This window comes from Coregonus clupeaformis, chromosome 39, assembly GCF_020615455.1.
Source record: "Coregonus clupeaformis isolate EN_2021a chromosome 39, ASM2061545v1, whole genome shotgun sequence".
Taxonomy (NCBI): domain Eukaryota; kingdom Metazoa; phylum Chordata; class Actinopteri; order Salmoniformes; family Salmonidae; genus Coregonus; species Coregonus clupeaformis.
The window spans coordinates 2,419,510-2,445,987 of NC_059230.1; the positions used below are offsets into that span (position 1 = coordinate 2,419,510).

The 26,478-nt window shown below is 44.2% G+C and overlaps 2 protein-coding genes across 2 annotated transcripts; both read left to right on the forward strand.

The window, feature by feature from the left end:
* Positions 1-28: 28 nt before the first annotated feature.
* Positions 29-19,839, forward strand: si:cabz01101003.1 (ubiquitin carboxyl-terminal hydrolase CYLD). The gene is made up of 16 exons (XM_041867877.2): positions 29-130; positions 1,073-1,293; positions 1,763-2,038; positions 2,292-2,669; positions 3,278-3,383; positions 3,537-4,012; positions 4,236-4,401; positions 12,676-12,817; positions 13,631-13,753; positions 13,886-13,977; positions 15,330-15,393; positions 15,656-15,863; positions 16,570-16,678; positions 18,459-18,577; positions 18,726-18,933; positions 19,211-19,839. Exons 2-16 carry the CDS (start codon positions 1,126-1,128, stop codon positions 19,393-19,395), a joined length of 2,820 nt encoding a protein of 939 aa, XP_041723811.1. The 5' UTR covers positions 29-130; positions 1,073-1,125; the 3' UTR covers positions 19,396-19,839.
* A 980-nt stretch (positions 19,840-20,819) lies between these two features.
* emc4 (ER membrane protein complex subunit 4) lies at positions 20,820-24,602 on the forward strand. Its single transcript, XM_041867747.2, has 6 exons — positions 20,820-20,974; positions 21,589-21,735; positions 22,047-22,161; positions 22,895-23,048; positions 23,784-23,944; positions 24,230-24,602. The coding sequence occupies exons 2-6, from the start codon at positions 21,638-21,640 to the stop codon at positions 24,263-24,265; spliced, it is 564 nt and encodes a 187-aa protein (XP_041723681.1). The 5' UTR covers positions 20,820-20,974; positions 21,589-21,637; the 3' UTR covers positions 24,266-24,602.
* The last annotated feature ends 1,876 nt before the right edge of the window (positions 24,603-26,478 follow it).

The following is a 26,478-nucleotide window of genomic DNA, read 5'->3' on the forward strand; positions in this document are numbered from 1 at the left end:
AATGGCCATAACGATTTATCTGTGAAACGTTTCTCGCTCGTTATTGGCCGTCTCTCCTCATCCTGTTTTGGGGCGTTTCGTGGGTAAAGTTTGATGAAAGTTTTGGTTGATCTAAAAGTTGAGGAAATCGGTAAGTGTTCGTATTATTAACTGTCAAATAATGTGCAAATATATCCGTTGCAGTCGAGTTTTGAACTGAGATGGCACCCGTTTTCTTTTCGTCATTTGTGTGGTAGAATGACTCATTTTGGTAGCTAGCAAAGCGTTGGAATCGTCAGGTAGCGAGACCATAGCTAGGTGATCAGAAATGTTCAACATTGCGATGTGGGCTGTTATAGGGTCATGGCTAGAAGGAAATCAGCCTTTGTTAAATCTACGTCGAAAGTAGATTATTTTATTTTTTTTGCATTTTAGCTAACCCTAACCCCTTTCCTAACCTTAATTAACCTGATTCTCATAACAGCTACGTTAATTCTCCTAACCTGCTGCGAAATGTCTAATCTGACGGTAATTTAGTCCCGTGTAGCTCAGTTGGTAGAACATGGCGCTTGCAACGCCAGGGTTGTGGGTTCGTTTCCCACGGGGGGCCAGTATGAAAAAAAAAAATGTATGCACTCACTAACTGTAAGTCGCTCTGGATAAGCGTCTGCTAAATGACTAAAATGTAAATGTAATTTGACAAAAGCTGGATCCCTTCTAGCCATGACTCTGTAGCTAGCTATACGTCCAATATCCTGTAGCTACATTCACGCGAGATTAGGCTCTGGTCCGAGATTAGGTTATCATAATAATAATAATAATAATAATGCCATTTAGCAGACGCGTTTATCCAACGCGACTTACAGTCATGCATGCATACATTTTTGTGTATGGGTAGTCCCGGGGATCGAACCCACTACCCTGGCGTTACAAGCACCGTGTTCTACCAGCTGAGCTACAGAGGACCACCCATAAAATGTACAGGTTATGTTTTATATGTAGGTTATAACCTACCTGTTTGAGGCTATGTTGTGCCATTTAGTGACAGCACCATCAATGCCACGAGATACACTCACCTGCTCTATTCACTCAGGTTGGGGCTGATGGATAAGTGAGCTCACTCAAGACACACACTCCCACACCACAATGTCTGGGGCCCAGGAGCACAAGAGACGGCGACCCCAGAATATGTACTTGGTAGCGTCCGACCTAAAGATTCAGGACCAGTTGGAAGGTACCATCCGACTGCTACGGGGGAATCTCTGTCAGGAGCAGGAGGGGGGAAGGAGCAGGGGCGACCAACTGTGGGTAAAGGTAAGAAAAGGAATTAATACTTTATCACGCCTGTCTTCACTCCTTCCTCTCTTCCTTGTGTTTGAACATTCTCACTCACTCAAACACACACACACTCTTCTTCTATCTCTCGATCGCTCTCTCCATCCATGCCTCTCTCCCTTCCTTCCTCCCTCCCCCTCTCTCCCTTCCTCTCTCCCTTCCTCTCTCCCTCCCTCCCTCCCTCCCTCCCTCCCTCCCTCCCTCCCTCCCTCCCTCCCTCCCTCCCTCCCTCCCTCCCTCCCTCCCTTCCTCCCTCCCTCTCCTTGTTCCCTCCTCTCTTGCTCCCTCTCTCCCCACTCTCTCTCTCCTTGTCCCTCTCCCTCTCCCTCTTTCTCGCTCGCTCTCTCTCTCTCTCCATCAGGTATTTGACAATGCCTGTATGGTGAAGACTGTCAAGCAGCTGAAGATTGACAAGTTATACACTCCTCTCGTTTCTCCCCCCCCTCAGGTATTAGACTATGGTTGTATGGTAAAGATTGACAAACAGCTCCTTATAGAAGTCCCCACCGACCTGACCGGCCTATTGGAGCCTATATCTGATCCGGAGTCCCGCCTCAAACTGCTCAGTAACCCCAAGCAACTTCACCGATTGGCTGCCTTGCCCCTAGGCACCCCCCTCTATGTCCAGATGGGCCAACCAGGAGAGCTGGCGGAGGCGGAGCTGAGGTATCGAGGACCGCTGACCAGAGGAAGTACTGCTGTGTTGTTTGGGGTGCAGCTGAAGGTATTGTTGTTGACATGGTGTTTTTAACTAATGTGGTGTTTTTAACTAACGTGGTGTTTTTAACTATAGACAATAGATCATAACAACAAACGTACACTCTTTGATGGTTCTCTTGAATGTCATTTTACTTGTGTGTTAGTGAGCCACTGTCATACAGTCGTACCCAAATTGTGGAATGACTCGGACCTACCTCTTCACTCTCTTTGTCTCGTCTGTTTGCCTGCCTCTCTCCCTCTCGCTTTCTCTCTCTTAGGACTCAGCAGTGGGTAGAGGCAACACTAACGGTTCGTACAAAGGCCACCAGCTCTTCACCTGTCCCGAAGCCTCCGCCCTCTTCCTACCGGCCGATCAGCTCAGGCTGCGACGCCGTGCCAACGACGACCATCACAACAACGTCCTTCCTCCTCAACCTCAATCCCCCATTGGTAACATCATTGCTAGAACGGCTGAATCGGCTCCCGGCCTGGCCCCAGTCCCAGTCCTGGCTCAAAACCCCAGCTCCCGACCTCCCCTCCAGGTGGGCCAGAGGGTGTGCTTCCCCCTGGAGGATACAGTCCATGGGGGAGAGGTGAGGTTCTGTGGGGCCCTGCCTGGACGGACCGCCACTGGGGTGTTCGTAGGAATCCTGCTGGTAAGTATCACTGCTGGAGTGTGCAGCTGTATTTAGAATTGCAATCAGTGTATTTGTATTTATTATGGATCCCCATTAGCTGCTGCCAAGCCAGCAGCTACTCTTCCTGGGGTCCAGCAAAATGAAGGCAGTTCATACATTTTAAAAACATTACAATACATTCAGAACAGATTTCACAACATATTAAGTGTGTGCCCTCAGGCCTCTACTCTACTACCACATATCTATAACACAAAATCCATGTGTACGTGTGTATAGTGCGTATGTTATAGTGTGTTTGTATGCATGTGTCTATGTTTGTGTTGCTTCACAGTCCCCGCTGTTCCATAAGGTGTATTTTTTATCTGTTTTTTAAATCTGATTTTACTGCTGGCATGAGTTACCTGATGTGGAATAGAGTTCCATGTAGTCCTGTACGCCTCCCATAGTCTGTTCTGGACTTGGGGACTGTGATTATACAGACTTAGATTTATAGTAATTATTGTGTTATAAGACACCTAAAATATAGTGTTCAGTGGATAACATTCACAGACATGTTTAGGCTATATTCTTCATCTAACAGTCAATGCTTCCTGTATATTTGCGCTAATGAGTTTGTTTATATGCAGGACAATGCGGTTGGTAACTGGGATGGTTCATATAAAGGAGAGAAGTTGTGCTCCATCCCCTCTTCTCTCTATGGTTGCCTGCTACCCATCTCCAAGGTGTCCCCTGGTACGTCACTCCCTGGTTCAAATGTTACGGCAGAGCAATGACACTGTTTGGTTTACTGTTATTAATATGACACTAATGAGAGCGGTGCAATTGGAAAACAAAACATTGTGTTGTGTTTGACCGCTGACCTCTACTGACCCCCCTCCCCCACAGAACCGAGGTCACGCCGCCATACTCCTCCCCTCCAGAACCCCAAACCAGTCCTCAAACCCACCCAACCACCCGCCCCTAAACTTGCCATTGTATCCTCACCTGCCTCCACCCCAAAGATCGCTCTGATGCCTCCTCAACTCCTCTCAGCCAAACTGGCCTTAAAACCTCCACCCCTCCCCAGCCCCAAGCCTTTCACGAAACCTCACCCCCTTCCCCCAACCCCTCCCGCCTTCAAACCCCAAACCCTGCCCTCCCCGACCTCCACCGACCAACCACAGCTCTTGAATGGTTCGCCCAGTCCCCTCTCTCCGGGTCGAGGTGAAGGATTGGACGCTGAGGAGAATGGAGACGCGGGATTGGAGGTTGAGTTGGAGGTGGGGTCCATGGTGGAGGTGAATGACCCGCCCCTTTTTGGAGTGATTCGTTGGATTGGACGAATCAGTGGAGTTCCACAACTGGTGTCAGGAATCGAGCTGGTACGGTAACACTGTCACCTCCGTTACTGTGTGTCATCAACTCACTGTAATTCCATCAACTCTGTAATTGTGTTGGTGTCAATGTATCATGTCAAGTCAATCAGTGTATGACAATGTTGTAGAGCAGTGGTATTCAAGCATTTTCAACTAAGGCTGCCTTGAAAACTCCAAAATGTCTAGCGTGTGTTTGTAACATATTTAGATGCATACTTTCCTCTCTCAGGACCAGGAGCTGACCGCTGGAACAGACGGCAGTTACCTTGGCGAACGCCACTTCCGTTGCCCCGCCAACAAGGGGCTGTTCGTCAAACTCCGGAACTGTAGGCGGGACTCCAGATTCCCTGCCCCCGAGACACCGGTCAACCAGGTGGAGCGCTGCAACTCCATAGGTGTGTTATCTGTGTGTGTTGTCTTGCCCGACTCACGCCTCTCCCTTGAGATTAATGAGCTAGCCTAGGTTACCACTATTACCTACAGGCGTTGCCCTTCCAGCCCAGTCCCGATCCCAGCAACCCATTGATACCAGCCATGGCACCGGCGTAGCGCTCTGCGGCCGACAGCTGGAGTGGGAGAAACCTTTTTTGTTAAAAACCACTCAGCGGGGCGTTCAACTCGGGGCTCTCCCAGAACTATAAGACCAGGGGAACTATTAAGACCAGGGGAACTATTAAGACCAGGGGAGCTATAAGACCAGGGGAGCTATAAGACCAGGGGAGCTATAAGACCAGGGGAGCTATAAGACCAGGGGAGCTATAAGACCAGGGGAGCTATAAGACCAGGGGAGCTATAAGACCAGGGGAGCTATAAGACCAGGGGAGCTATAAGACCAGGGGAGCTATAAGACCAGGGGAGCTATAAGACCAGGGGAGCTATAAGACCAGGGGAACTAGAGGGTGAGTATAGTTTCTCCTTTCTGCAACTGTTATTAACATTCTTACCTTAGTTTTACACCCACGGGCGTCACAAACCCTTCACCTGTGGACCTGGAGTTACTCACCGTAACGGGACCTAGTGTCCCACGAGACGGAAGAGGTATAGTCACTGTGTCATGCCTTAGCCTAACACTCTAAGACATACACACCCCAAGCATGGACCCACACATTTACCAAGAGAGGAAACCCTCTGGTCTATTTCGGTCATTGGCCCCTCGAGAGGAAATACACCGCCTGTATTTATTCAAGCAAAGCCCTTTACAAAGAGTCTACTTACAGTGAGGGGAAAAAAGTATTTGATCCCCTGCTGTTTTTGTACGTTTGCCCACTGACAAAGAAATGATCAGTCTATAATTTTAATGGTAGGTTTATTTGAACAGTGAGAGACAGAATAACAACAAAAAAATCAAGAAAAACGCATGTCAAAAAGGTTATGAATTGATTTGCATTTTAATGAGGGAAATAAGTATTTGACCCCTCTGCAAAACATGACTTAGTACTTGGTGGCAAAACCCTTGTTGGCAATCACAGAGGTCAGACGTTTCTTGTAGTTGGCCACCAGGTTTGCACACATCTCAGGAGGGATTTTGTTCCACTCCTCTTTGCAGATCTTCTCCAAGTCATTAAGGTTTCGAGGCTGACGTTTGGAAACTCGAACCTTCAGCTCCCTCCACAGATTTTCTATGGGATTAAGGTCTGGAGACTGGCTAGGCCACTCCAGGACCTTAATGTGCTTCTTCTTGAGCCACTCCTTTGTTGCCTTGGCTGTGTGTTTTGGGTCATTGTCATGCTGGAATACCCATCCACGACCCATTTTCAATGCCCTGGCTGAGGGAAGGAGGTTCTCACCCAAGATTTGACGGTACATGGCCCCGTCCATCGTCCCTTTGATGCGGTGAAGTTGTCCTGTCCCCTTAGCATGTTTCCACCTCCACGTTTGACGGTGGGGATGGTGTTCTTGGGGTCATAGGCAGCATTCCTCCTCCTCCAAACATGGCGAGTTGAGTTGATGCCAAAGAGCTCGATTTTGGTCTCATCTGACCACAACACTTTCACCCAGTTCTCCTCTGAATCAACTTCAGACGGGCATGTATATGTGCTTTCTTGAGCAGGGGGACCTTGCGGGCGCTGCAGGATTTCAGTCCTTCACGGCGTAGTGTGTTACCAATTGTTTTCTTGGTGACTATGGTCCCAGCTGCCTTGAGATCATTGACAAGATGCTCCGTGTAGTTCTGGGCTGATTGTAGCTCAACTGGTAGAGCACAGCGCTTGTAACGCCAGGGTAGTGGGTTCGATCCCCGGGACCACCCATACACAAAAAATTTATGCACGCATGACTGTAAGTCGCTTTGGATAAAAGCGTCTGCTAAATGGCATATTATTATTTTTATTATTATTCCTCACCGTTCTCATGATCATTGCAACTCCACGAGGTGAGATCTTGCATGGAGCCCCAGGCCGAGGGAGATTTGACAGTTATTTTGTGTTTCTTCCATTTGCGAATAATCACACCAACTGTTGTCACCTTCTCACCAAGCTGCTTGGCGATGGTCTTGTAGCCCATTCCAGCCTTGTGTAGGTCTACAATCTTGTCCCTGACATCCTTGGAGAGCTATTTGGTCTTGGCCATGGTGGAGAGTTTGGAATCTGATTGATTGCTTCTGTGGACAGGTGTCTTTTATACAGGTAACAAGCTGAGATTAGGAGCACTCCCTTTAAGAGAGATGTTCTAAAAACCGGCTCTACAGAAAAAGCAGAAAAGAAGCGATCAAAAAGAACCAACAAACAAACTTTCTAACTTGCAAAACATTTACTTATATACTGTCATGCCTCCCTTATTCACTCCTCCCCACAACCCAGTTACATCATATTCATACCATACTAGCGTTTCCCCTTGTATGGAATTTTCCCTCATAGGGCTGCATCCCCTTTGTGTGGCCGTAATTAACCCAAAAAAAATCAATGTATTTTGCGGCCAGTGGCTGTTGTGCCCTTGGGCTGAATATAATAATTATAATTCCCTTTCCCGGCTGCGTGCCGAAGCACCTCTCACTCACATGGCTCTCAGTCGCATGATCAGGTCTTTCTCACAGGCTACAAGTGAAGACAGGCACATCAGGGACACAACTGCGCGCGTCCTTATCCAATTCCGAGGCGCATATTGAAGATATTGGAAGAAATGTCCACATTTACTTTTGGTCAGCCAACAAGATGAGTAGGCTTAACGAACAGCAAAAGCACTAGCCTATGTCAATCTACTATCCCCCGTAGTACAAAAGTTGACCTATTCTGTGAGATAAATAAATATTCCAAAGATAGTCTGGGACAGTTGTGGGATGCGATAGATCCCAAATTAATACAACCACTAGCATCAAAAAAACTATTTTTAAGCAATGAGCCTGACGCAACAGATCAGAACGTTTAGCTTAAAATGTTGATAAAATATTAGGCTATTTCTTCACATTATAAGCGCAGCAAGGCGCACACGGCAGTAGGCTATATGCACGAATGTTCCATTAGCAGGAAAACACCATTCTCAAAAGTGACCACAAATGTGATTATGCATGTAATGCTTTTATTATAAAGGTGCATTTTTATGGTGAAAATTATCTTCCCCAAACTTGAAACTCATGTATGCCAGTTAGGCTCTACACCCCTTGTAAAGTGGATTAATGTGCTTCATTTTAAGAAGTTATTTGGCCACTTTAGTTGTGATACAAACCTTATGAAAACATATAGGCCTATGGGCTAGGCCACATGAGGTCTGCCACTATGATTTGAAAAAGTCGCCAAAAAAAGTATGCGCTGTTTCTAGCCTTAAGCTGGGCATCATCATTCACAAGTGATAATATATCATTCATAAGTGAAAGGCTAATATTGTCACCCATCACACTATTCTTGATTTAATCATGTCTTAACGTATACTAAATTATATATGTGTGAAATTTTTATTTATTTAGTATGGGCTATTATCATGCACCTGTATCGAAACAGGGCAGTGGAATAAATACATCTATGAACTTCAATAGCGAATGGAGGACGCTTTTCCCGGGGTTCATTTTCATGCCAGCCAGGTAGGCTATACTCCTGTGGTAATATAAGCAATGTGCATAATATTAGGAAAGTTGAGAAATAAATATAGTAGGCTATAGAAAGCTGATGGGAACCTCCTCTTTTTAATAGAGGCCATCACTATAGAAATGTTGCGCAACATGAGCTCGTGCACTTATGAAGTGTTTGATTACATTTTTGATTACATTTGCATTGATGTCAGAGGGATTAGAGGGACAATAGAGTGCTGAGTACCAGGCAGTTAGCAAGTTTGGTAGGCTACTAATGACCATCAGCAGCATCAGAGCTTGGAGAAGCCTAATCAGACGTCATCTGAGCGCGACGTATGTTGTTTGTTGTTGAACGCTGAAAGCTGAACAAGAGACCTCGGTTTTTTGTTTTTGTAAAGCTGACAGTGTTTCCTTGTACATTTTGTTTACTGTTGGGCTTAGCTGCTGTGAGCGCTGCTGTCTGTCCTGGATCCTGCCAGATTCCTCATAGGGGGAGAGACACGGAAGCTGTGAGCGCTGCTGTCTGTCCTGGATCCTGCCAGATTCCTCATAGGGGGAAAGAAAGCGTCCTCTGGTAAAAGGAGATGTTAAGTCCAGACCTGACACAGACCAGAAACGGCTTTGCCGCCCTGGATCCAGAGGTTCCGGCGCCTTCTTCCTTAGGGGCTTCCCACTTGAGATCGGATCCGGAGGTACCTGCGTCTGTGTCTTCGTCCTCTGTTCTGTCTCCCTCTCCGGTGGCTTCTACCTTGGGTGCATATCCTCTGAGCTCCCACCCTCATCAGACCGTGAGGCTGCCTGAGAGTCCGGCCCATTCAACTTCACCAGCTGTCATCATCGGCAGCTCTATTGTGAGAAACATCTCGGTTCCCAATGCAAAAACCCTGTGCTACCCTGGAGCACGAGTACAGGACATCACAAGGCTGCTTCCGACTGTTCTACGACAGATGCCGGGAGTTGATGCTGTCGTAGTCCATGTGGGGTCAAACGACATCAGGAGGGCTAGCTCGGTACATCTGAAAATGGGTTTTAAAGAACTGATTTGAGCATTAAAAGACTCAAAAAAACGGCCAATCATTTCAGGTCCAGTACCAACATTGGGCTCCGGGTGTGTAAGATTCAGCAGGCTACTGGCATTACACATCTTGCTAAAAGATTACTGTAGCTCTGGTGGAATCACTTTTATAGATAACTTTGACACCTTCTGGAAACAGAAGATACTCTACAGGAATGACGGAGTCCATCCAAATCATCGTGGTTCCTGAACTCTTTCCACACATTTCAAGGCTGCGATGAAACAATGACTTATCAATGACCCAAGACCAGCTCAGTTAATCCCTACCATTGTGACAATGAGTCGTCATAATGCTGCATCAAATGTACATCATCGTAGGGGCGTTGGCAGACACAATGTAAGTAATTTAATTTATGTCCCCCTAATTGTAGTCCCCTGTAGCTCAGTTGGTAGAGCATGGCACTTGCAACGCCAGGGTTGTGGGTTCATTTCCCACAGGGGGCCAGTATGAAAATGTATGCACTCACTAACTGTAAGTCGCTCTGGATAAGAGCGTCTGCTAAATGACTAAAATGTCAAATGTAATTGCCCTGAATACCTCTGTTGATCCTACAGCTATTGTATGCAGTAATCATGAGCCCAGAGTTACACTGTTAGCACTGAGGCAGTGTGTGCCCAAGTAGGAAGACCACTGTGTGCAGCTCACCCTGCACTATCAGCGCCAATATAAATAACATGAACAAGTCTACTTCTGATAAGCTTCCCAGTAAAGCATTAAAAACAATCAAGCAACACAGAAAAGTGCTAAATATAGCCCATATTAACATATGCAGCCTGAGAAACAAGGTCCATGAAGTCAATAACTTGCTTGTAACAGATGACATTCATATTCTGACTATCTCTGAAACGCACTTAGATAATACATTTGATGATACAGTGGTAGCAATACATTGTTATAACATCTCCCGAAAAGACAGAAATGCCAACGATAAGTTTTGTAGTCATTCATATGTTGATGATGTAAAGAATATTTGCTGGTGTGTAATGAGGAGCAACCAGACGCTGCACTTGCTTATTCCAGTTACTAATAAGCACGCACTCATTAAGAAAAATACTGTAAAAACGGTTAAATCCCCTTGGATTGATGAGGAATTGAAAAATGGTATGGTTGAGAGGGATGAGGCAATAGGTATGGCAAATAAGTCTGGCAGCCCAACTGATTGGCAAACACACTGCAAATTAAGAAATCATGTGACTAAACTAAATAAAAATAAACAATACTATGAAACAAAAATAAATCATATAAAGAATGATAGTAAAAAGCTTTGGAGCACCTTAAATTACATTTTGGGAAAAAAGGCAAACTCGGCTCCATCATTAATTGAATCAGATTGCTCATTCGTCACAATACCCACTGATATTGCCAACTACTTTAATGACTTTTTCATTGGCAAGATTAGCAAACTTAGGCATGACATGCAAGCAACAAACACTGACACTACACATTCAAGTATATCTGACCAAATTATGAAAGACAAGAATTGTACTTTTGAATTCCGTAAAGTCAATGTGGAAGAGGTACATTTTTTGTTGTTGTCTATCAACAATGACAAGCCACCGGGGTCTGACAAACTGGATGGAAAATTACTGAGGATAATAGCGGACGATATTGCCACTCCTATTTGCCACATCTTCAATTTAAGCCTACTAGAAAGTGTGTGCCCTCAGGCCTGGAGGGAAGCTAAAGTCATTCCGCTACCCAAGAATAGTAAAGCCCCCTTTACTGGCTCAAATAGCCAACCAATCAGCCTGTTACCAACCCTTAGTAAACTTCTGGAAAAAATTGTGTTTGAGCAGATACAATGCTATTTCACAGTGAACAAACTGACAACAGACTTTCAGCACGCTTGTAGGGAAGGACACTCAACAAGCACAGCACTTACACAAATGACTGATGATTGGAGAGAAATTGATGATAAAATGATTGTGGGGGCTGTTTTGTTAGACTTCAGTGCGGCTTTTGACATTATCGATCATAGTCTGCTGCTGGAAAAACGTATGTGTTATGGCGTTACACCCCCTGATATAACGTGGATAAAGAGTTACTTGTCTAACAGAACACAGAGGGTGTTCTTTAATGGAAGCCTCTCAAACATTTTCCAGGTAGAATCAGGAATTCCCCAGGGCAGCTGTTTAGGCCCCTTACTTTTTTCAATCTTTACTAACGACATGCCAGTGTGTCTATGTATGCGGATGACTCAACACTATACACGTCAGCTGCTACAGCAACTGAAATGACTGCAACACTTAACAAAGAGCTGCAGTTAGTTTCAGGATGGGTAGCAAGGAATAAGTTAGTCCTAAATATTTCCAAAACTAAAAGCATTGTATTTGGGTCAAATCATTCACTAAACCCTAAACCTCAACTACATCTCCTAATGAATAATGTGGAAATTGAGCAAGTTGAGGTGACTAAACTGCTTGGAGTAACCCTGGATTGTAAACTGTCATGGTCAAAACATATTGATACAACAGTAGATAAGATGGGGAGAAGTCTGTCCATAATAAAGCGTTGCTCTGCCTTCTTAACAGCACTATCAACAAGGCAGGTCCTACAGGTCCTAGTTTTGTCGCACCTAGACTACTGTTCAGTAGTGTGGTCAGGTGCCACAAAGAGAGACTTGGGAAAATTGCAGTTGGCTCAGAAGAGGTCAGCACGGCTGGTCCTTAAAAGTACACGGAGAGCTAACATTAATGACATGCATGTCAATCTCTCATGGCTCAAAGTGGAAGAGAGATTGACATCATCACTACTTTGTTTTTGTAAGAGGTGTTGACAAGCTGAATGTACCGAGCTGTCTGTTTTAAAATATTAGCACACAGCTCGGACACCCATGCATACCCCACAAGACATGCCACCAGAGGTCTCTTCACAGTCCCCAAGTCCAGAACAGACTATGGGAGGCGCACAGTACTACATAGAGCCATGACTACATTGAACTCCATTCCACATCAAGTAACTGATGCAAGATTTTAAAAAAACATGTAAAAATACACCTTATGGAACAGCAGAGACTGTGAAGAGACACACACAGGTACAGACACATGCAAACGCATACATTGTAATATTGTTGTATGGTGGTATTGTACATTTTGTATTGTAGATATGTAGTGGTGTAATAATGTTATTTTATGTACTGTTTTTATATTTTGTTTTATATGTAATGTAAGTGCTTTAATGTGTTTGGACCCCAGGAAGAGCAGCTGCTGCCTTGGCAGAAGCTAATGGGGATCCCTATCAAATACAAATACAAATTACAGTGACTAAACGGTCACGTGGAATTTGACTGCTGTCATGACTCATGACCGCCGGTGTGTCGGTAATACGGTCACCGTAACAACCCTAGCTATCTCCTCCTTTCTCTGCTGGCTGCGGTACCTCTCAGCTCTCCCCCTTCTGTTCCTTTTTCCGTCCCGTTGAGTCTCTGTTTTCTTGGCCTCCTGCTCTCTCCATCCCAGAAGCCGTTGTATCTCGGTGGGGGTGAGAGTTACATCCATCCCATGGTTCGTGTGTGTGTGTGGTGCGTATTTCTGTCTCTATGAGTGTGTGTGTGTGTCCATAGCATGTAACATGATGACGACTCCCACCCCCAGCGTTTGCAGAGTGGGGCAGTGAGCGTGTGGTGGAGCACACCCCTCCAGTCCAGGGGGACGAGGCCAGAGATATGTACCAGGGCTGGAAGAGAGGCATCCAGGGACACCTCAACTCCTGCTACCTGGACGCCTCACTCTTCAGGTGACTAACGCTGGCATTCTCACTCCCTCCTGTTTGTAATATTATTAGGCCAATAATTGTTATCAAATTATGTAATTTGACCTGTAAGTAATAGGATGTTGAGAATCAGAACACTCCATTAGAACCAGAACACTCGTTAGAACCAGAACACTCCATTAGAATCAGAACACTCCATTAGAATCAGAACACTCCATTAGAACCAGAACACTCCATTAGAACCAGAACACTCTGTTAGAATCAGAACACTCTGTTAGAATCAGAACACTCCGTTAGAACCAGAACACTCTGTTAGAATCAGAACACTCCGTTAGAACTAGAACACTCCGTTAGAACTAGAACACTCCGTTAGAACTAGAACACTCCGTTAGAACTAGAACACTCCATTAGAACTAGAACACTCCATTAGAACTAGAACACTCCATTAGAACTAGAACACTCTGTTAGAACCAGAACACTCTGTTAGAATCAGAACACTCTGTTAGAATCAGAACACTCTGTTAGAATCAGAACACTCTGTTAGAATCAGAACACTCCGATAGAATCAGAACACTCCGATAGAATCAGAACACTCCGATAGAATCAGAACGCTCTATTAGAACCAGAACACTCCGATAGAATCAGAACATTGCGTTTATTAATAGGATGTTGAGAATTAAGGGTTGGATAATGCAGTCAGGCTCTTTTTTAATTGGGGAATGTTGTCGTATCGAATCTAAGGATGTTTTTTATTGTACTAGAAGGAATGCTGGATGCATTAATGTTAATTAAACTCTCTCTTTTCTCCCCCTCTCTCTCCCCCACTCTCTCACTCAGTCTGTTTTCGTGCTGCAGTTCAGTAGACTGGGTGTTGCTGTGGCCCACGGACCCCTCAGACGGCTCCCACTGCAGCCAAGCCCAGGACCTGCTACGCTGTGAGATAGTCAACCCCCTACGCAGGTGTGTGTGTTCCTTCGCACTGGATGTTTATGTGTAGGCATATATTGTGATTTACATTTTTCTGTATTTATATAGTTATAGTGAATTTGAATAGCTTTTATGAATGTACATCTTCGTGTGTGTGTCTCTCAGGTTTGGCTATGTGTGTGCCAGTAAGACTATGGCCCTGAGAAGACTCCTGGAGGCCGAGAGTAGTGATAAAGGCTTCACCAACCAGGAGAAAGGTGTGTGTGTCCGTCAGTCTGTCTGTCCGTGTGAGAGAGACTGGCTGTCTGTCCATCCATCTCTCCGTCCATCTTGTCTGTGTGAGTGGGACGGGGGCGCGAGGGAGAGAAAGGGACTGGGTGAGAAATGTTCCCTCTAATTTGTTTTGTCACTGAGCAAATTTCAGGTCTGCTGAGTGCAAACTTCAAAGTTGTGAAAATTCTGTGCAACTTCCGGCGCACGTTTACTGTGAACACTGAGGCTGTACCCTCTTTAAGTTACAGTTTTAACAGTGGCCAGGTAGGCTATTGTGGCTGTTTTGATCATAATGTAGGCCTACCAGAGTGGCCTACCATCAATAACAATGGAGAAAAAGCATCTGATAACATTTTAACATGGAAATAGCTGTTCTATCATTCAGCCTACAGTAGCAGCCAATGTGTGGTGTTCAGTGTAGGCCTACATTCCATTAGACTTTTGGGAAGAAAACATGCAGGGCTTGACATTAACCTGTTTATCCACTTGTCCTTCAGACAAGGAGGTGACTGAAAATGTTGTTGTGTTGTTTGATGCAAGAAACCACTGTACAAAATAAAATGCATTATTATTCCCATACCATTATTACAGAGAATCAGACAAATTATGCTACCCTCTGCCTATTGGCTACTTAGCTTATTCAAGCTTGTCTCAAAATACAACACTGCCCCTTTAAAACTAAAAAAGCTCTTTACCTGACTCGCTTTTCAAAGATGTCTAGAAATGTACACATTTTGTGCTCTTGTAGGAAGTAATCACTCCCCTATTGCTGACTACAAATGATCTATAACTGGGCTAATAACTCACTAACTAGCAAAGGATATGATCAAATGTGCACACGTGATCTCAAAACAGGCACATCTACTCACGACCGCGCAAGCTGTCCATTTCAAAGGGAATAGCACAGATCCATATATGGCAATGGTCTATTTGCATATAGGCCTACTGCAGCTCTGATTAGTTATGGCACATCAGTCTATTTAGAGTAAGGGCCTGAGTCGTGCCTGTCAACGCAATAGAATCCTACTCCAATGTGTTCTGCCTACAACAAAATCTCTTGCATAGTTCATTTTGCATACTAAGTATTGCATAGTTCGTTTTGTTTCGGTATGTTGCTTTGAAAGTGGCTAATAATGCTTTGATTCGATCACAATTCCCACAGTAAAGAGAAACGTTGATAATGTTAACTAATGGGGAAAACTAGAAAGTTGAGTGAAGTTCAATCTTGTGCTTCTCTGCACAGGCTGATATTTCTTCTGCGCGGCAGTCCCGGGAAGCATAGAGGGAACATTGGAGTGTTTTTAAAGACGTCTGTCTTGTCTTGTCTTTCTGTCAGACCCAGAAGAGTTCCTCAACAAGCTTTTCCAGCTCCTCCGGGTCGAACCTCTTCTGAAGATCAGGTATACTTTCTCTCCTTCCCCCTCCCTTCTCTCTCCTCTCTAATTTCTCTCTCTCCTTCCACCCCTTATCTCTCGCGCTCTCTCTCTAATTTCTCTCTATCCATCCACCCTTCTCTCTCTCGCGCTCTCTCTCTCTCTCCTCTCTAATTTCTCTCTCTCCTCCCCCCCCCTCGTTCTGTCGTTCTCTTATTCTTTCTTACTCACCCACCTTCTCTACCTGTAACAGTTGTTTTCCTCTCATGCTCTCCCTCGTTCCTTTCAGGTCAGTGACACAGAAGCAGCAGCCTCAGGAGTGTCACCTCTACCAGCTCTTCCCCCCATCCGTTCCCCTCTCTCCCTCCTCCCCTGTCCCTCTGTCTCCGTCCCTCTCTCCCATCCCTCTCTCCTCCCCTGTAGTACTCATTAAGGTGGCCAGTGTTCAGACTCTGCTATGGACTTCTTTTCTCCACGCGGGACTAAAGTTTGCTGAGGTAACAACACGATATAGTAGATACACAAAGGAGGACTGTTTTTATCCCCCATCTCTCCTCTCCTCTCCTTATCCTCCTCTCCATCTCTCCTCCTCCTCTCCATCTCTCCTCCTCCTCCTCTCCATCTCTCCTCCTCCTCTCCATCTCTCCTCCTCCTCTCCATCTCTCCTCCTCTCCATCTCTCCTCCTCCTCTCCATCTCTCCTCCTCCTCTTCTCCATCTCTCCTCCACCTCCTCTCCATCTCTCCTCCTCCTCTCCATCTCTCCTCCACCTCCTCTCCATCTCTCCTCCTCCTCTCCATCTCTCCTCCACCTCCTCTCCATCTCTCCTCCTCCTCCTCTCCATCTCTCCTCCTCCTCTCCATCTCTCCTCCTCTCCATCTCTCCTCCTCCTCTCCATCTCTCCTCCTCCTCCTCTCCATCTCTCCTCCTCCTCCTCTCCATCTCTCCTCCTCCTCTCCATCTCTCCTCCTCCTCCTCTCCATCTCTCCTCCTCCTCCTCTCCATCTCTCCTCCTCCTCCTCTCCATCTCTCCTCCTCCTCCTCTCCATCTCTCCTCCTCCTCTCCATCTCTCCATCTCTCCTCCTCCTCTCCATCTCTCCATCTCTCCTCCTCCTCTCCATCTCTCCTCCTCCTCTCCATCTCTCCTCCTCCTCCTCCACAAACTCAACTCAACGTTGATGGGTTGACTCTCCCCTCCCCCAGGCCCCCTCCTGCCTCCCCCTCCTTATGCCTAGGTTTGGGAAGGACTTCAAGATGTTTGACGCCATCTTGCCGTCACTCACAATCGACATCACAGACCTGCTGGATGACAGTAAGGACCAATGATATAAACTCATGGAAATATACACTGAGTGTACAAAACATTAGGAACACCTGCTCTTTCCATTACATAAACTGACCAGGTGAACGCTATGATCCCTTATTGATGTCACTTGTTAAATCCATTTCAATCAGTATAGATGAAGGGGAGGAGACAGGTTAAAGAAGGATTTTTAAGCCTTCAGACAATTGAGACATGGATTGTGTATGTGTGCCATTCAGAGGGTGAATGGGCAAGACAAAAGATTTAAGTACCTTTGAACAGGGTATGGTAGTAGGTGCCAGGCGCACCGGTTTGTGTCAAGAACTGCAACGCTGCTGGGTTTTTCATGATTAACAGTTTCCTGTGTGTATCAAGAATGGTCCACCACCCAAAGGACATCCAGCCAACTTGATACAACTGTGGGAAGCATTGGAGTTAACATGGGCCAGCATCCCTGTGGAACGCTTTCCACACCTTGTGGAGTCCATGCACTGATGAATTGAGTCTGTTTTGAGGGCAAAAGGGGAATACAGCTCAATATTAGGAAGGTGTTTCTAATGTTTGGTATTTTTATTTTATTTTATTTTATTTCACCTTTATTTAACCAGGTAAGCCAGTTGAGAACAGGTTCTCATTTACAACTGCGACCTGGCCAAGATAAAGCAAAGTAGTGCAATAAAAACAACACAGAGTTACATATGGGGTAAAGAAAAAAAACATAAAGTCAGAAAATACAACAGAAAATATATATACAGTGTGTGCAAATGTAGCAAGTTATGGAGGTAAGGCAATAAATGGGCTATAGTGCAGAATAATTACAATAGTATTAACACTGGAATGCTAGATGTGCAAGAGATTATGTGCAAATAGAGATACTGGGGTGCAAAAGAGCAAATTAAATAACAATATAGGGATGAGGTAGTTGGGTGGGCTAATTTCAGATGGGCTGTGTACAGGTGCAGTGATCGGTAAGGTGCTCTGACAACTGATGCTTAAAGTTATTGGGGGAGATAAGAGTCTCCAGCTTCAGAGATTTTTGCAATTCGTTCCAGTCATTGGCAGCAGAGAACTGGAAGGAATGGCGGCCAAAGGAGGTGTTGGCTTTGGGAATGACCAGTGAGATATACCTGCTGGAGCGCAGACTACGGGTGGGTGCTGCTATGGTGACCAATGAGCTAAGATAGGGCGGGGATTTGCCTAGCAGTGATTTATAGATGGCCTGGAGCCAGTGGGTTTGACTGACGAACATGTAGTGAGGACCAGCCAACAAGAGCGTACAGGTCACAGTGGTGGGTAGTGTATGGGGCTTTGGAGACAAAACGGATGGCACTGTGATAGACTACATCCAATTTGCTGAGTAGAGTGTTGGAGGCTATTTTGTAAATGACATCGCCGAAGTCAAGGATCGGTAGGATAGTCAGTTTTACGAGGGCATGTTTGGCAGCATGAGTGAAGGAGGCTTTGTTGCGAAATAGGAAGCCGATTCTAGATTTAACTTTGGATTGGAGATTCTTTATGTGAGTCTGGAAGTTGAGTTTACAGTCTAACCAGACACCTAGATATTTGTAGTTGTCCACATACTCTAGGTCAGACCCGTCATACTCAGTGTATGTCTATGGTAAGAACCCTGATATGTTAAAACATGAGGACATTTTATGAGGCGGGTTTCCTGTTGATGACCTTTCTCTCTCTCTCTCGTCTTCACTCTCGTTCCTCTCTCTCACTCCCTCTATTGCCATCTCTTCTTCTCCCTCCCGCTGTCTCTCTCTCCTCCCCTCTCTCTCTCCAGCTCTCAGACAGTGCAGTATTTGCCAGGCAGTAGCAGAATGGGAGTGTCTAGAGTGTTATGAAGACTTGGACATCACACCTGGTCGTCTCAAACAGTACTGCCACACCTGCAACACTCAGGTAACCACGGCACACCATGGGATGACATCACTGCTATTATTACCTATAGTACAGCTCTCTAAGTTCCTTCAAAAGTCCCTTGCATCCACTCATATTGCAGGGCCAACATTGTCCTCTCCCTCCCTCTCTCCCTCCATCCTTCCATTAGGTGCACATCCACAAGAAGCGCCAGTCCCACAATCCGTGTCAGGTGGGTGTGGCTGGGGGTCCGTGGACCGGCCCACTACATGGAACTCGTCAGCGATTGGCTCTCTTTGCTGTGACGTGCATCGAGACCAGCCACTACGTGAGCTTCGTCAAGCACGGGCCCCGCCCCGATGACTGGCTGTTCTTTGACAGTATGGCCGACAGGGAAGGTGAGAGATGTCAACTTAAGGCCTGCAATACTTCTACTTTTCTTCCTGTTAGTCAATTGATTGAATAATGTAATTGATTGGCCAGAGAGTCTACTTACCTGGTGTTCCAGATCTGAGTCACTCCCTGATTACAGGGCAAATGAAAATATGTAGTACTGCAAATCTCGAATAGCCCTTGGCCCCTTGAAAATCACAGAAACATTCTATGAAACTCTTCATTGTATGATCGTAACATCCCATAACAGTTGCCATGTTCTGTCTCCATGGTTACGGCCAGGCGGGGAGAACGGTTTCAACGTTCCCCAGGTAAAGGCGTGTCCAGAGGTGGGCCGCTACCTCAGCCTATCAGAGGAGGAGCTGGGCAGGCTAGACCCCGCCTCCTTAAGAGAGTCCGCCCGCCGGCTGCTGTGTGACTCCTACATGTGTCTCTACCACAGCCCCGAGCTCAGCCTGTACAAATAACACACACACACACACACACACACACCAATGTGCCTTCAGGATTAGTGACATGCAGTATTGTACATAACCACTGTTGTGTCTGTTCAAGTAACACACGCACAAGTTCCAGTATTGCACCAATGTGCCTCAAACAAGCAACACAGAAACAGACTCCTACAACGACCACTGCCCAAATGTGCCTTTCAACACGAAAAACCTGTTTTGCACTCTTCTGTTTACTTTATCCTTATGTCATATGGAAATCTGAGAAGAAAATTATGAATAATTGTATATAATACATTTATATAATTTAATTATATATAAAATTATATATAATATACAATTATATATACAAATATAATTTGCACTTTTTGGGGGGGGGACACAACTTTTTAATTCCGTATTGGGTTATGTTGTAATGCATAGAAAGAGGAAATGAATATATTAAAGAGAATTATAATGAAATATGTTGTTTGAAATATGTTATTGTCAAAGTGTCATTCTTGTGAATGAAAAATAGCCCTAAATGCTTATCATAGTCATTGCCAGTTAGTCTCGCGATTAGTGTTGGGCCAATAATTGATAGGTCGCTGGTTCGAATACGAGAGCCGACAAGGTGAAAAATCTGCCTCTATGCCCTTGAGCTAGGCACTTAACCCCAATTGCTCCAGGGGTGCTGGACCATGTTGACCCTGGCCTTGACGACACTCCCTGCAGGTGTCTCAGAAGGAGTTGAGATATGCAAGAAAAACATTTCCATTACATACTTGTGTGTAACAGGACAAATATATGCACCCCCCCCCAAATGATTATTATTATCATCGATCATCATCACGTTTTATTTTAGTAGAGCCACCACAACCAGTGAAGGTTTCTCATCAAACGAGGGATAGTGAAGTGCTACATGTTAAAAAGGTGGACTTTGTATTTTTTATTGCAATGGTCATAAACTGTACAGCACAAGCAGAGAAGAAGTAAAAGAAAATTGGAATCATTGTGAATGAGGCTGAACGTTTTTTGGTTCTTCGTGATTTCACAGCTGAGGCCGTGCAAGAAATCCTGCCTGTGAATGCACCGCCATCATAGGCCCCTGAGGCTGCGTAGGGATGTATTTTGGAGTGGACTGATTGAAGAAGTGGGATGGGTTTTGTTAGTTGACGTGTCTAATTTGATATTTTATATGAAACAGTATGAGAAAAAAAAAATATGCACTCACACTCTGGATAAGAGCGTCTGCTAAATGACTAAAATGTAAAATGTAATTATCCCCCTTTTCCGCAATGTTTTTATTTTCTCATTCAACACCCCGTCCAGCTGGTGGCTGTAATACACCATTAACATTGGATGCCAACCGCCTTTAAACCTCTATTGAAGAAGAAGAATACGTTTTATTTTTCTACTACTATGTTTGCCCACAAGAGGGCAGTGAAAGAGCGACATCAATACTGAAACGTCATCATTTTTAGACCATCGTACGCCGTCGATTCAAGTTGTGTTCACTGCTTGTGATTAGTTTGACGATTGTCCATTATTTGTCGGCTAATTCTGCACAATAGTAACATAAAAGCATATTAAACAGTAGTTGGAACGTGTCTGTAAGGTAAGGAGTGTTGTCATTTCATATATTTAACCTCTAATGTTTACTAGATGTCTGAAACTAGCTAGTAGTTAACTAACATTGCATGCTATCAAGCTAGCCAGCTGCTTCAGCACATTTATACGCTGTTAGCAAAAGTCCCAGTTTACATTAGGGACATGTCTTGACAGCGCCTTTAAATGTAAGTCTATACACGTATTGTTCACATTCAAACACAACATCGTAAGCAGATACTTTTTTAAAGATCCTATTCTGGATGTTCTATGTCTTGCCTCTGATATTGAACTCTGTAAGGAAACATTTCACTGTATGGTTTACACATGCTGTAATCTGTCATGTGACAAATACACTTTGATTTGATTTGGATTGTAGCCAGATATAGCGTTTCTTTGAAATTTAAAAACCAATACATTTCACCCCTGTAATATTCTTGTTTGCTGTATGTCAAGTCAAACCAAGGCCTTTTTGCCTAACTCAAAATGTGTTGTTTTATAATAGTCTCTAACCAGCAAGATCTTCTATGAAGTTCGGCAAAAACAAAGATCTGTGTTTGTTTTGGTCATTGTCAATATGTACTTCAGTTCCTTTTCATGTAATAATGTGTTTTCTCTTTGCAGGGTTTGCCGTGCTTCTTTGTATGGTTGTTCAGCAAAGTTCTCCGTTGCCATGGCGACTCCAGGGGGACAGGGTGGAGGGGCGTTGTCAACTAGAGGAGGAGCTAGGAGGATGAAATGGGCTCTGGAGCTGACCTTGGGCAATGCCAGGTAAGAAGAGAGACCCATTACACCATTGCCAAATTCCAAATCCCTTAAACCCTACAGGTGCGTAGGGTTTAGTGGTCGATTTTGGATTGGAACTTTATCAGCCATGTTGATTTTACCTGACAAATGGCGGATACTTGTTATTGTGCCCAGAGCCCACATTTGATGATGAACTCAGATACACAGACATGACTTGCTTAAAGAGCTAGCTACCTTGTTAGAACTATGAATAACCTGAATATCCTATACTACAGCCTCTCACCATCTATAGCCCTCTGAATAAAGTGAACTGAACTGACCTCTGTCTCTTCCAGGGGTCGTGGTGACCGACAGAGTAACCAGGGAGATGTGATGTATCCAATTGGCTATTCAGACAAACCAGTCCCAGACACCAGCATCCAGGAATCAGACAAAAACCTGGTGGAAAAGGTAGGTAGTGTAGTGGAGGAATTGAAATGATCTGTTTGTGCTTTTGCCAAATGCGTTGCTGTCAATGAGTGACGAGAAGTTTGCATGGTAGCACAAACAGACTGGGCCTCAGGCTACATATGATTAGGATGCATTAACAAATCTCCCTTTGTACATTGTACTAAAAATTGCCTTAAATCTACAGGTAACTGCCAAACTAAAGGAAACATTTCAGTAAATGAGGGATACAAAGTATATTGAAAGCAGGTGCTTCCACACAGGTGTGGTTCCTGAGTTAATTAAGCAATTAACATCACATCCTGGTTAGGGTCTGTATAAAAAATACCCAGTTGCCCATTATTTTGGCTACTGTGGCTAGAAGAAGAGATCTCAGTGACTTTGAAAGAGGGTCTCAAAGGAGCATAGGGGGTTTAAAGTGTGTGTGTGACTCAGTCACCAGATCTCAACCCAACTGAACACTTATGGGAGATTCTGGAGCGGCGCCTACGAACAGCGTTTTCCACCACCATCAACAAAACACTTAATGATGGAATTTCTCGTGGAAGAATGGTGTCACATCCCTCCAATAGAGTTCCAGACACTTGTAGAATCTATGCCAAGGCGCATTGAAGCTGTTCTGGCGGCTCGTGGTGGCCCAATGCCCTATTAAGACACTTTATGTTGGTGTTTCCTTTATTTTGGCAGTTACCTGTAGATTGTTATTAACTTGCTTTCTCTCCCCCCTCTATGACAGCGTTGCTGGGACGTAGCTCTGGGACCCCTGAAGCAGATTCCTATGAATCTGTTCATTATGTACATGTCTGGGAACACCATATCCATCTTCCCCATCATGATGGTCTGTATGATGGCCTGGAGGCCCATCCAGGCTCTCATGTCCATGTCTGCCAGTGAGTATTTATTTAAGCAATGAGGCCAGAGGAGGTGTGGTATATGGCCAATATTAGCCGTTGTATGTTAGCCATATACCACAAACCCCTGAGGTGCCTTATTGCTATTATAAACTGGTTACCAACGTAATTAGAGCAGTAAAAATAAATGTTTTGTCATACCCGTGGTATACCACGGCTGTCAGCCAATCAGCATTCAGGGCGCGAACCACCCAGTTTATAATTTATCTTTTACCTTTATTTTAGCAGGGAGTCTCATTGAGACCAAGGGATCACTGCATCTCACAATCAATACGAATGAAATTAGTTTAACAGGGACCAATCAACATTTCAGTTTCCACATCCAATGTATGTGAAAGAGTCAGTTAGCAAAAGCGCTACTTTTAATCCATATTCCCTGTGCAAGTTAAAACAGATATAGGTCATCAACAATACAATATCAATACATTTGTACAAATACACAAAATAGCAAAAGAGTAGCTCTGCCTTGCCCTCTGAGACTACAGCAGTGGTCACCTCAACTTTATTAAGGAGAAATTGACTTACTATGACTGATATGTGGTTGTCTCACCTAGCTACTTAAGATGTAAGTCGCGCTGGATAAGAGTGTCCGCTAAATCACTAAAATGTCGTCAACCTTTCTCCTGGAGCTCTCCTGAACCTACATATCATAATTGAATTATTATGTAGTTTTATAAGCATGTCACCACTGCTCACTCTTACCGTTTTTCTCAGCATTCAAGCTGTTGGAGAACTCTAACCAGCAGTGGCTTCAGGGGCTGGTCTATTCTGTAGGGAACCTGCTTGGCTCGGCATTGGCTATCTACAAGTGTCAATCAATGGGGCTTCTGCCAACGCACTCTTCTGATTGGCTCGCTTTCATAGAACCGCCTCAGGTGAGATTTTTTTTTTTTGCTGCGCTGTTATCCGTTCAGTTTCCTGTTTTATCACTTGTTTTGTGTTATAGAATGTTTTTCAGGTTTATTTGTCATGTGTAATGAATGCATTGGAAATCTTACTCACACCTGAGTTGTTGTGCTATATAAAATACCAAAAAATTGCAAGGAAAACCGCAAGAAATATAGTCATAGATATACCATAACGTAATATGCATAAACTGGTACGATATCTGTTGTAATGTGTACAAATATATGAACTTTCTCCTTTTCTGTTCTCTGCAGAGAATGGAGATTATGGGTGGAGGGATGGTGTTGTGAAGACGACAGATTCGCACACACTCTGAAATATGCTGAACTGTTCTATTAATTAAGAATACATTAAATCTCTTCCAAGTCTTTACAATTCTCTGGCTTTCAGGTTTTTGTCAAACCCCTCAAGGTTTGTATTTATCCCTACACTTTGTTGCTGTCAATTGTGGGTTTTTATTGCAATTTTCACAGGTGATCAAACATTACAGAAATGTTACAACAACTGATAATATCAGGAGGCAAAACATGGTCACCATCCTACTAAATCCACATTGGGTTAAATTAAGATGTCACTATAACATGGTTTTCATTTCCACTTTTTGTCAAATAAAAGTGTCAAAAAACAGAAGTGTCAAATGTATTTGTTGGATATGTATAGAAAACTGAAGAAAAACTTGCACAGGACAGAATAGTTGTTACAGTGAGAATTGACTTCACTGGCAAATGTGTGGGAATGTCACTATTCTAGAAAAGTGAATAAAAGCATAATTCAGAAATAGATTTTCCCTTTTAGCCTTGGACACACCCCTGTTTCCAAACTAAAAAAAAAAAAATCCTGTGCTGGACACAGGCGCGCGGACCACGCAGTGAAGGAAACGGAAAGTGGGGCACGTTGGTGAAGAACGTGGAGAGTCAGGTTTTTGCATTGTATCATCAGGCCATTTCTTCCCAATCATCCACTTTGTCCAGTCAAAAGTAATGTCGACATTTCATCAGGTGATATTTGCAACAATGGTTACATATTACTATTTCATCTCATGCATGTTGCACACTGCAAAGTCTTAAATTGATGGAAATTGGCAATGGCATTCTAATACTTGTTACACTTGCAATTTTCAAGCTACAAGCTTGTAAACAAAACGGATTAGAAGAAAATGAATGAGATTACTAACGGAAATTCCAGACAATCATTGAGCAGCACTTGCACTGTTAAACCAATTAATCCCGTGTTTTCGTATTTGTGCCCCCCGCCTCCACACATGCAGTTCTTTCCAAGAGAATACCCCGCTTCAAAACGTTGTCAAAAATAGGCGATGGTAGCCCATCCACGGAGTGTAGGTAGCAGATAAATTAAAACGAATTTAGACTGCAGGTAAGATTTTCCTCACCATTTGCTGTCATCAATATGTAACTGTCATCATTATTTAACGAGAGATAAAAAGATGATCAATTCTTGACCGCAAGCTCTCACGTGACATTGGTCAGTGTTGTTGATCAATTGCATTGGCTAGCTATATTTGGCTAGCTATATTTAGCTAGCTATTTAGGGTAGCTAGCTAGTGAAGACCTACATTTTAAATATAATGCACTGCAGAGTGCATGGAAATTGTATTATATATGGTCGTACAAGGCGAGTTGCACCTGGTGCAAATTTAACTTGACATTTCCAATGGTCAATCAGTAAACATTGCTTTACTTCAAAACTGAACAAATATAAACGCAACATGCAACAATTAACGATTTTACTGAGTTACAGTTCATATAAGGAAATCAGTCAATTGAATAAATAAATAAGCCCAAATCTATGGATTTCTCATGACTGGGCAGGGGTGCAGCCATGGGAGGGCATAGGCCCACCCACTGGGGAGCCAGGCCCACCCACTGGGGAGCCAGGCCCAGCCAATCAGAATTAGTTTTTCCACTCAAAAGGGCTTTATTACAGACATACATTTTCATCAGCTGGCCTGATGCCTGGTCTCAGATGATCCCGCAGGTCAAGAAGCCGGATGTGGAGGTCCTGGGCTGGTGTGGTTAGACATGGTCTGTGGTTGTGAGGCCGGTTGGATGTACTGCCAAATTCTCTAAAACAACGTTGGAGGCAGCTTATGGTAGAGAACTGAACATACAATTCTCTGACAACAGCTCTGGTGGACAGTCCTGCTGTCAGCATGCCAATTGGACGCTCCCTCAATTTGAGGCATCTGTGGCATTGTATTGTGATGGTAATCTGTGGGACCTTATATAGACAGGTGTGTGCCTTTCCAAATCATGTCCAATCAATTGAATTTACCACAGGTGGACTCCAATCAAGTTTTAGAAACATCTCAAGGATGATCAATGGAAAAAGGATGCACCTGAGCTCAATTTCGAGTCTCATAGCAAAGGGTCTGAATACTTATGTAAATATGGTATTTCTGTTTTTTTATTTTTCATAAATGTGCAAAAATGTCTAAAAACCTGTTTTCGCTTTGTCATTATGGGGTATTGTGTGTAGATTGATG

Coding starts and splice junctions, on each gene's coding strand:
- emc4 (XM_041867747.2), top strand. CDS start 21,638: ATGGCGACTCCAGGGGGACAGGGTGGAGGGGCGTTGTCAACTAGAGGA. Junction 21,736..22,046: donor CTGACCTTGGGCAATGCCAG/GTAAGAAGAGAG, acceptor TGTCTCTTCCAG/GGGTCGTGGTGACCGACAGA. Junction 22,162..22,894: donor ACAAAAACCTGGTGGAAAAG/GTAGGTAGTGTA, acceptor CCTCTATGACAG/CGTTGCTGGGACGTAGCTCT.
- si:cabz01101003.1 (XM_041867877.2), top strand. CDS start 1,126: ATGTCTGGGGCCCAGGAGCACAAGAGACGGCGACCCCAGAATATGTAC. Junction 13,754..13,885: donor ATAGTCAACCCCCTACGCAG/GTGTGTGTGTTC, acceptor TGTGTCTCTCAG/GTTTGGCTATGTGTGTGCCA. Junction 15,864..16,569: donor CGGGACTAAAGTTTGCTGAG/GTAACAACACGA, acceptor CCCCTCCCCCAG/GCCCCCTCCTGCCTCCCCCT.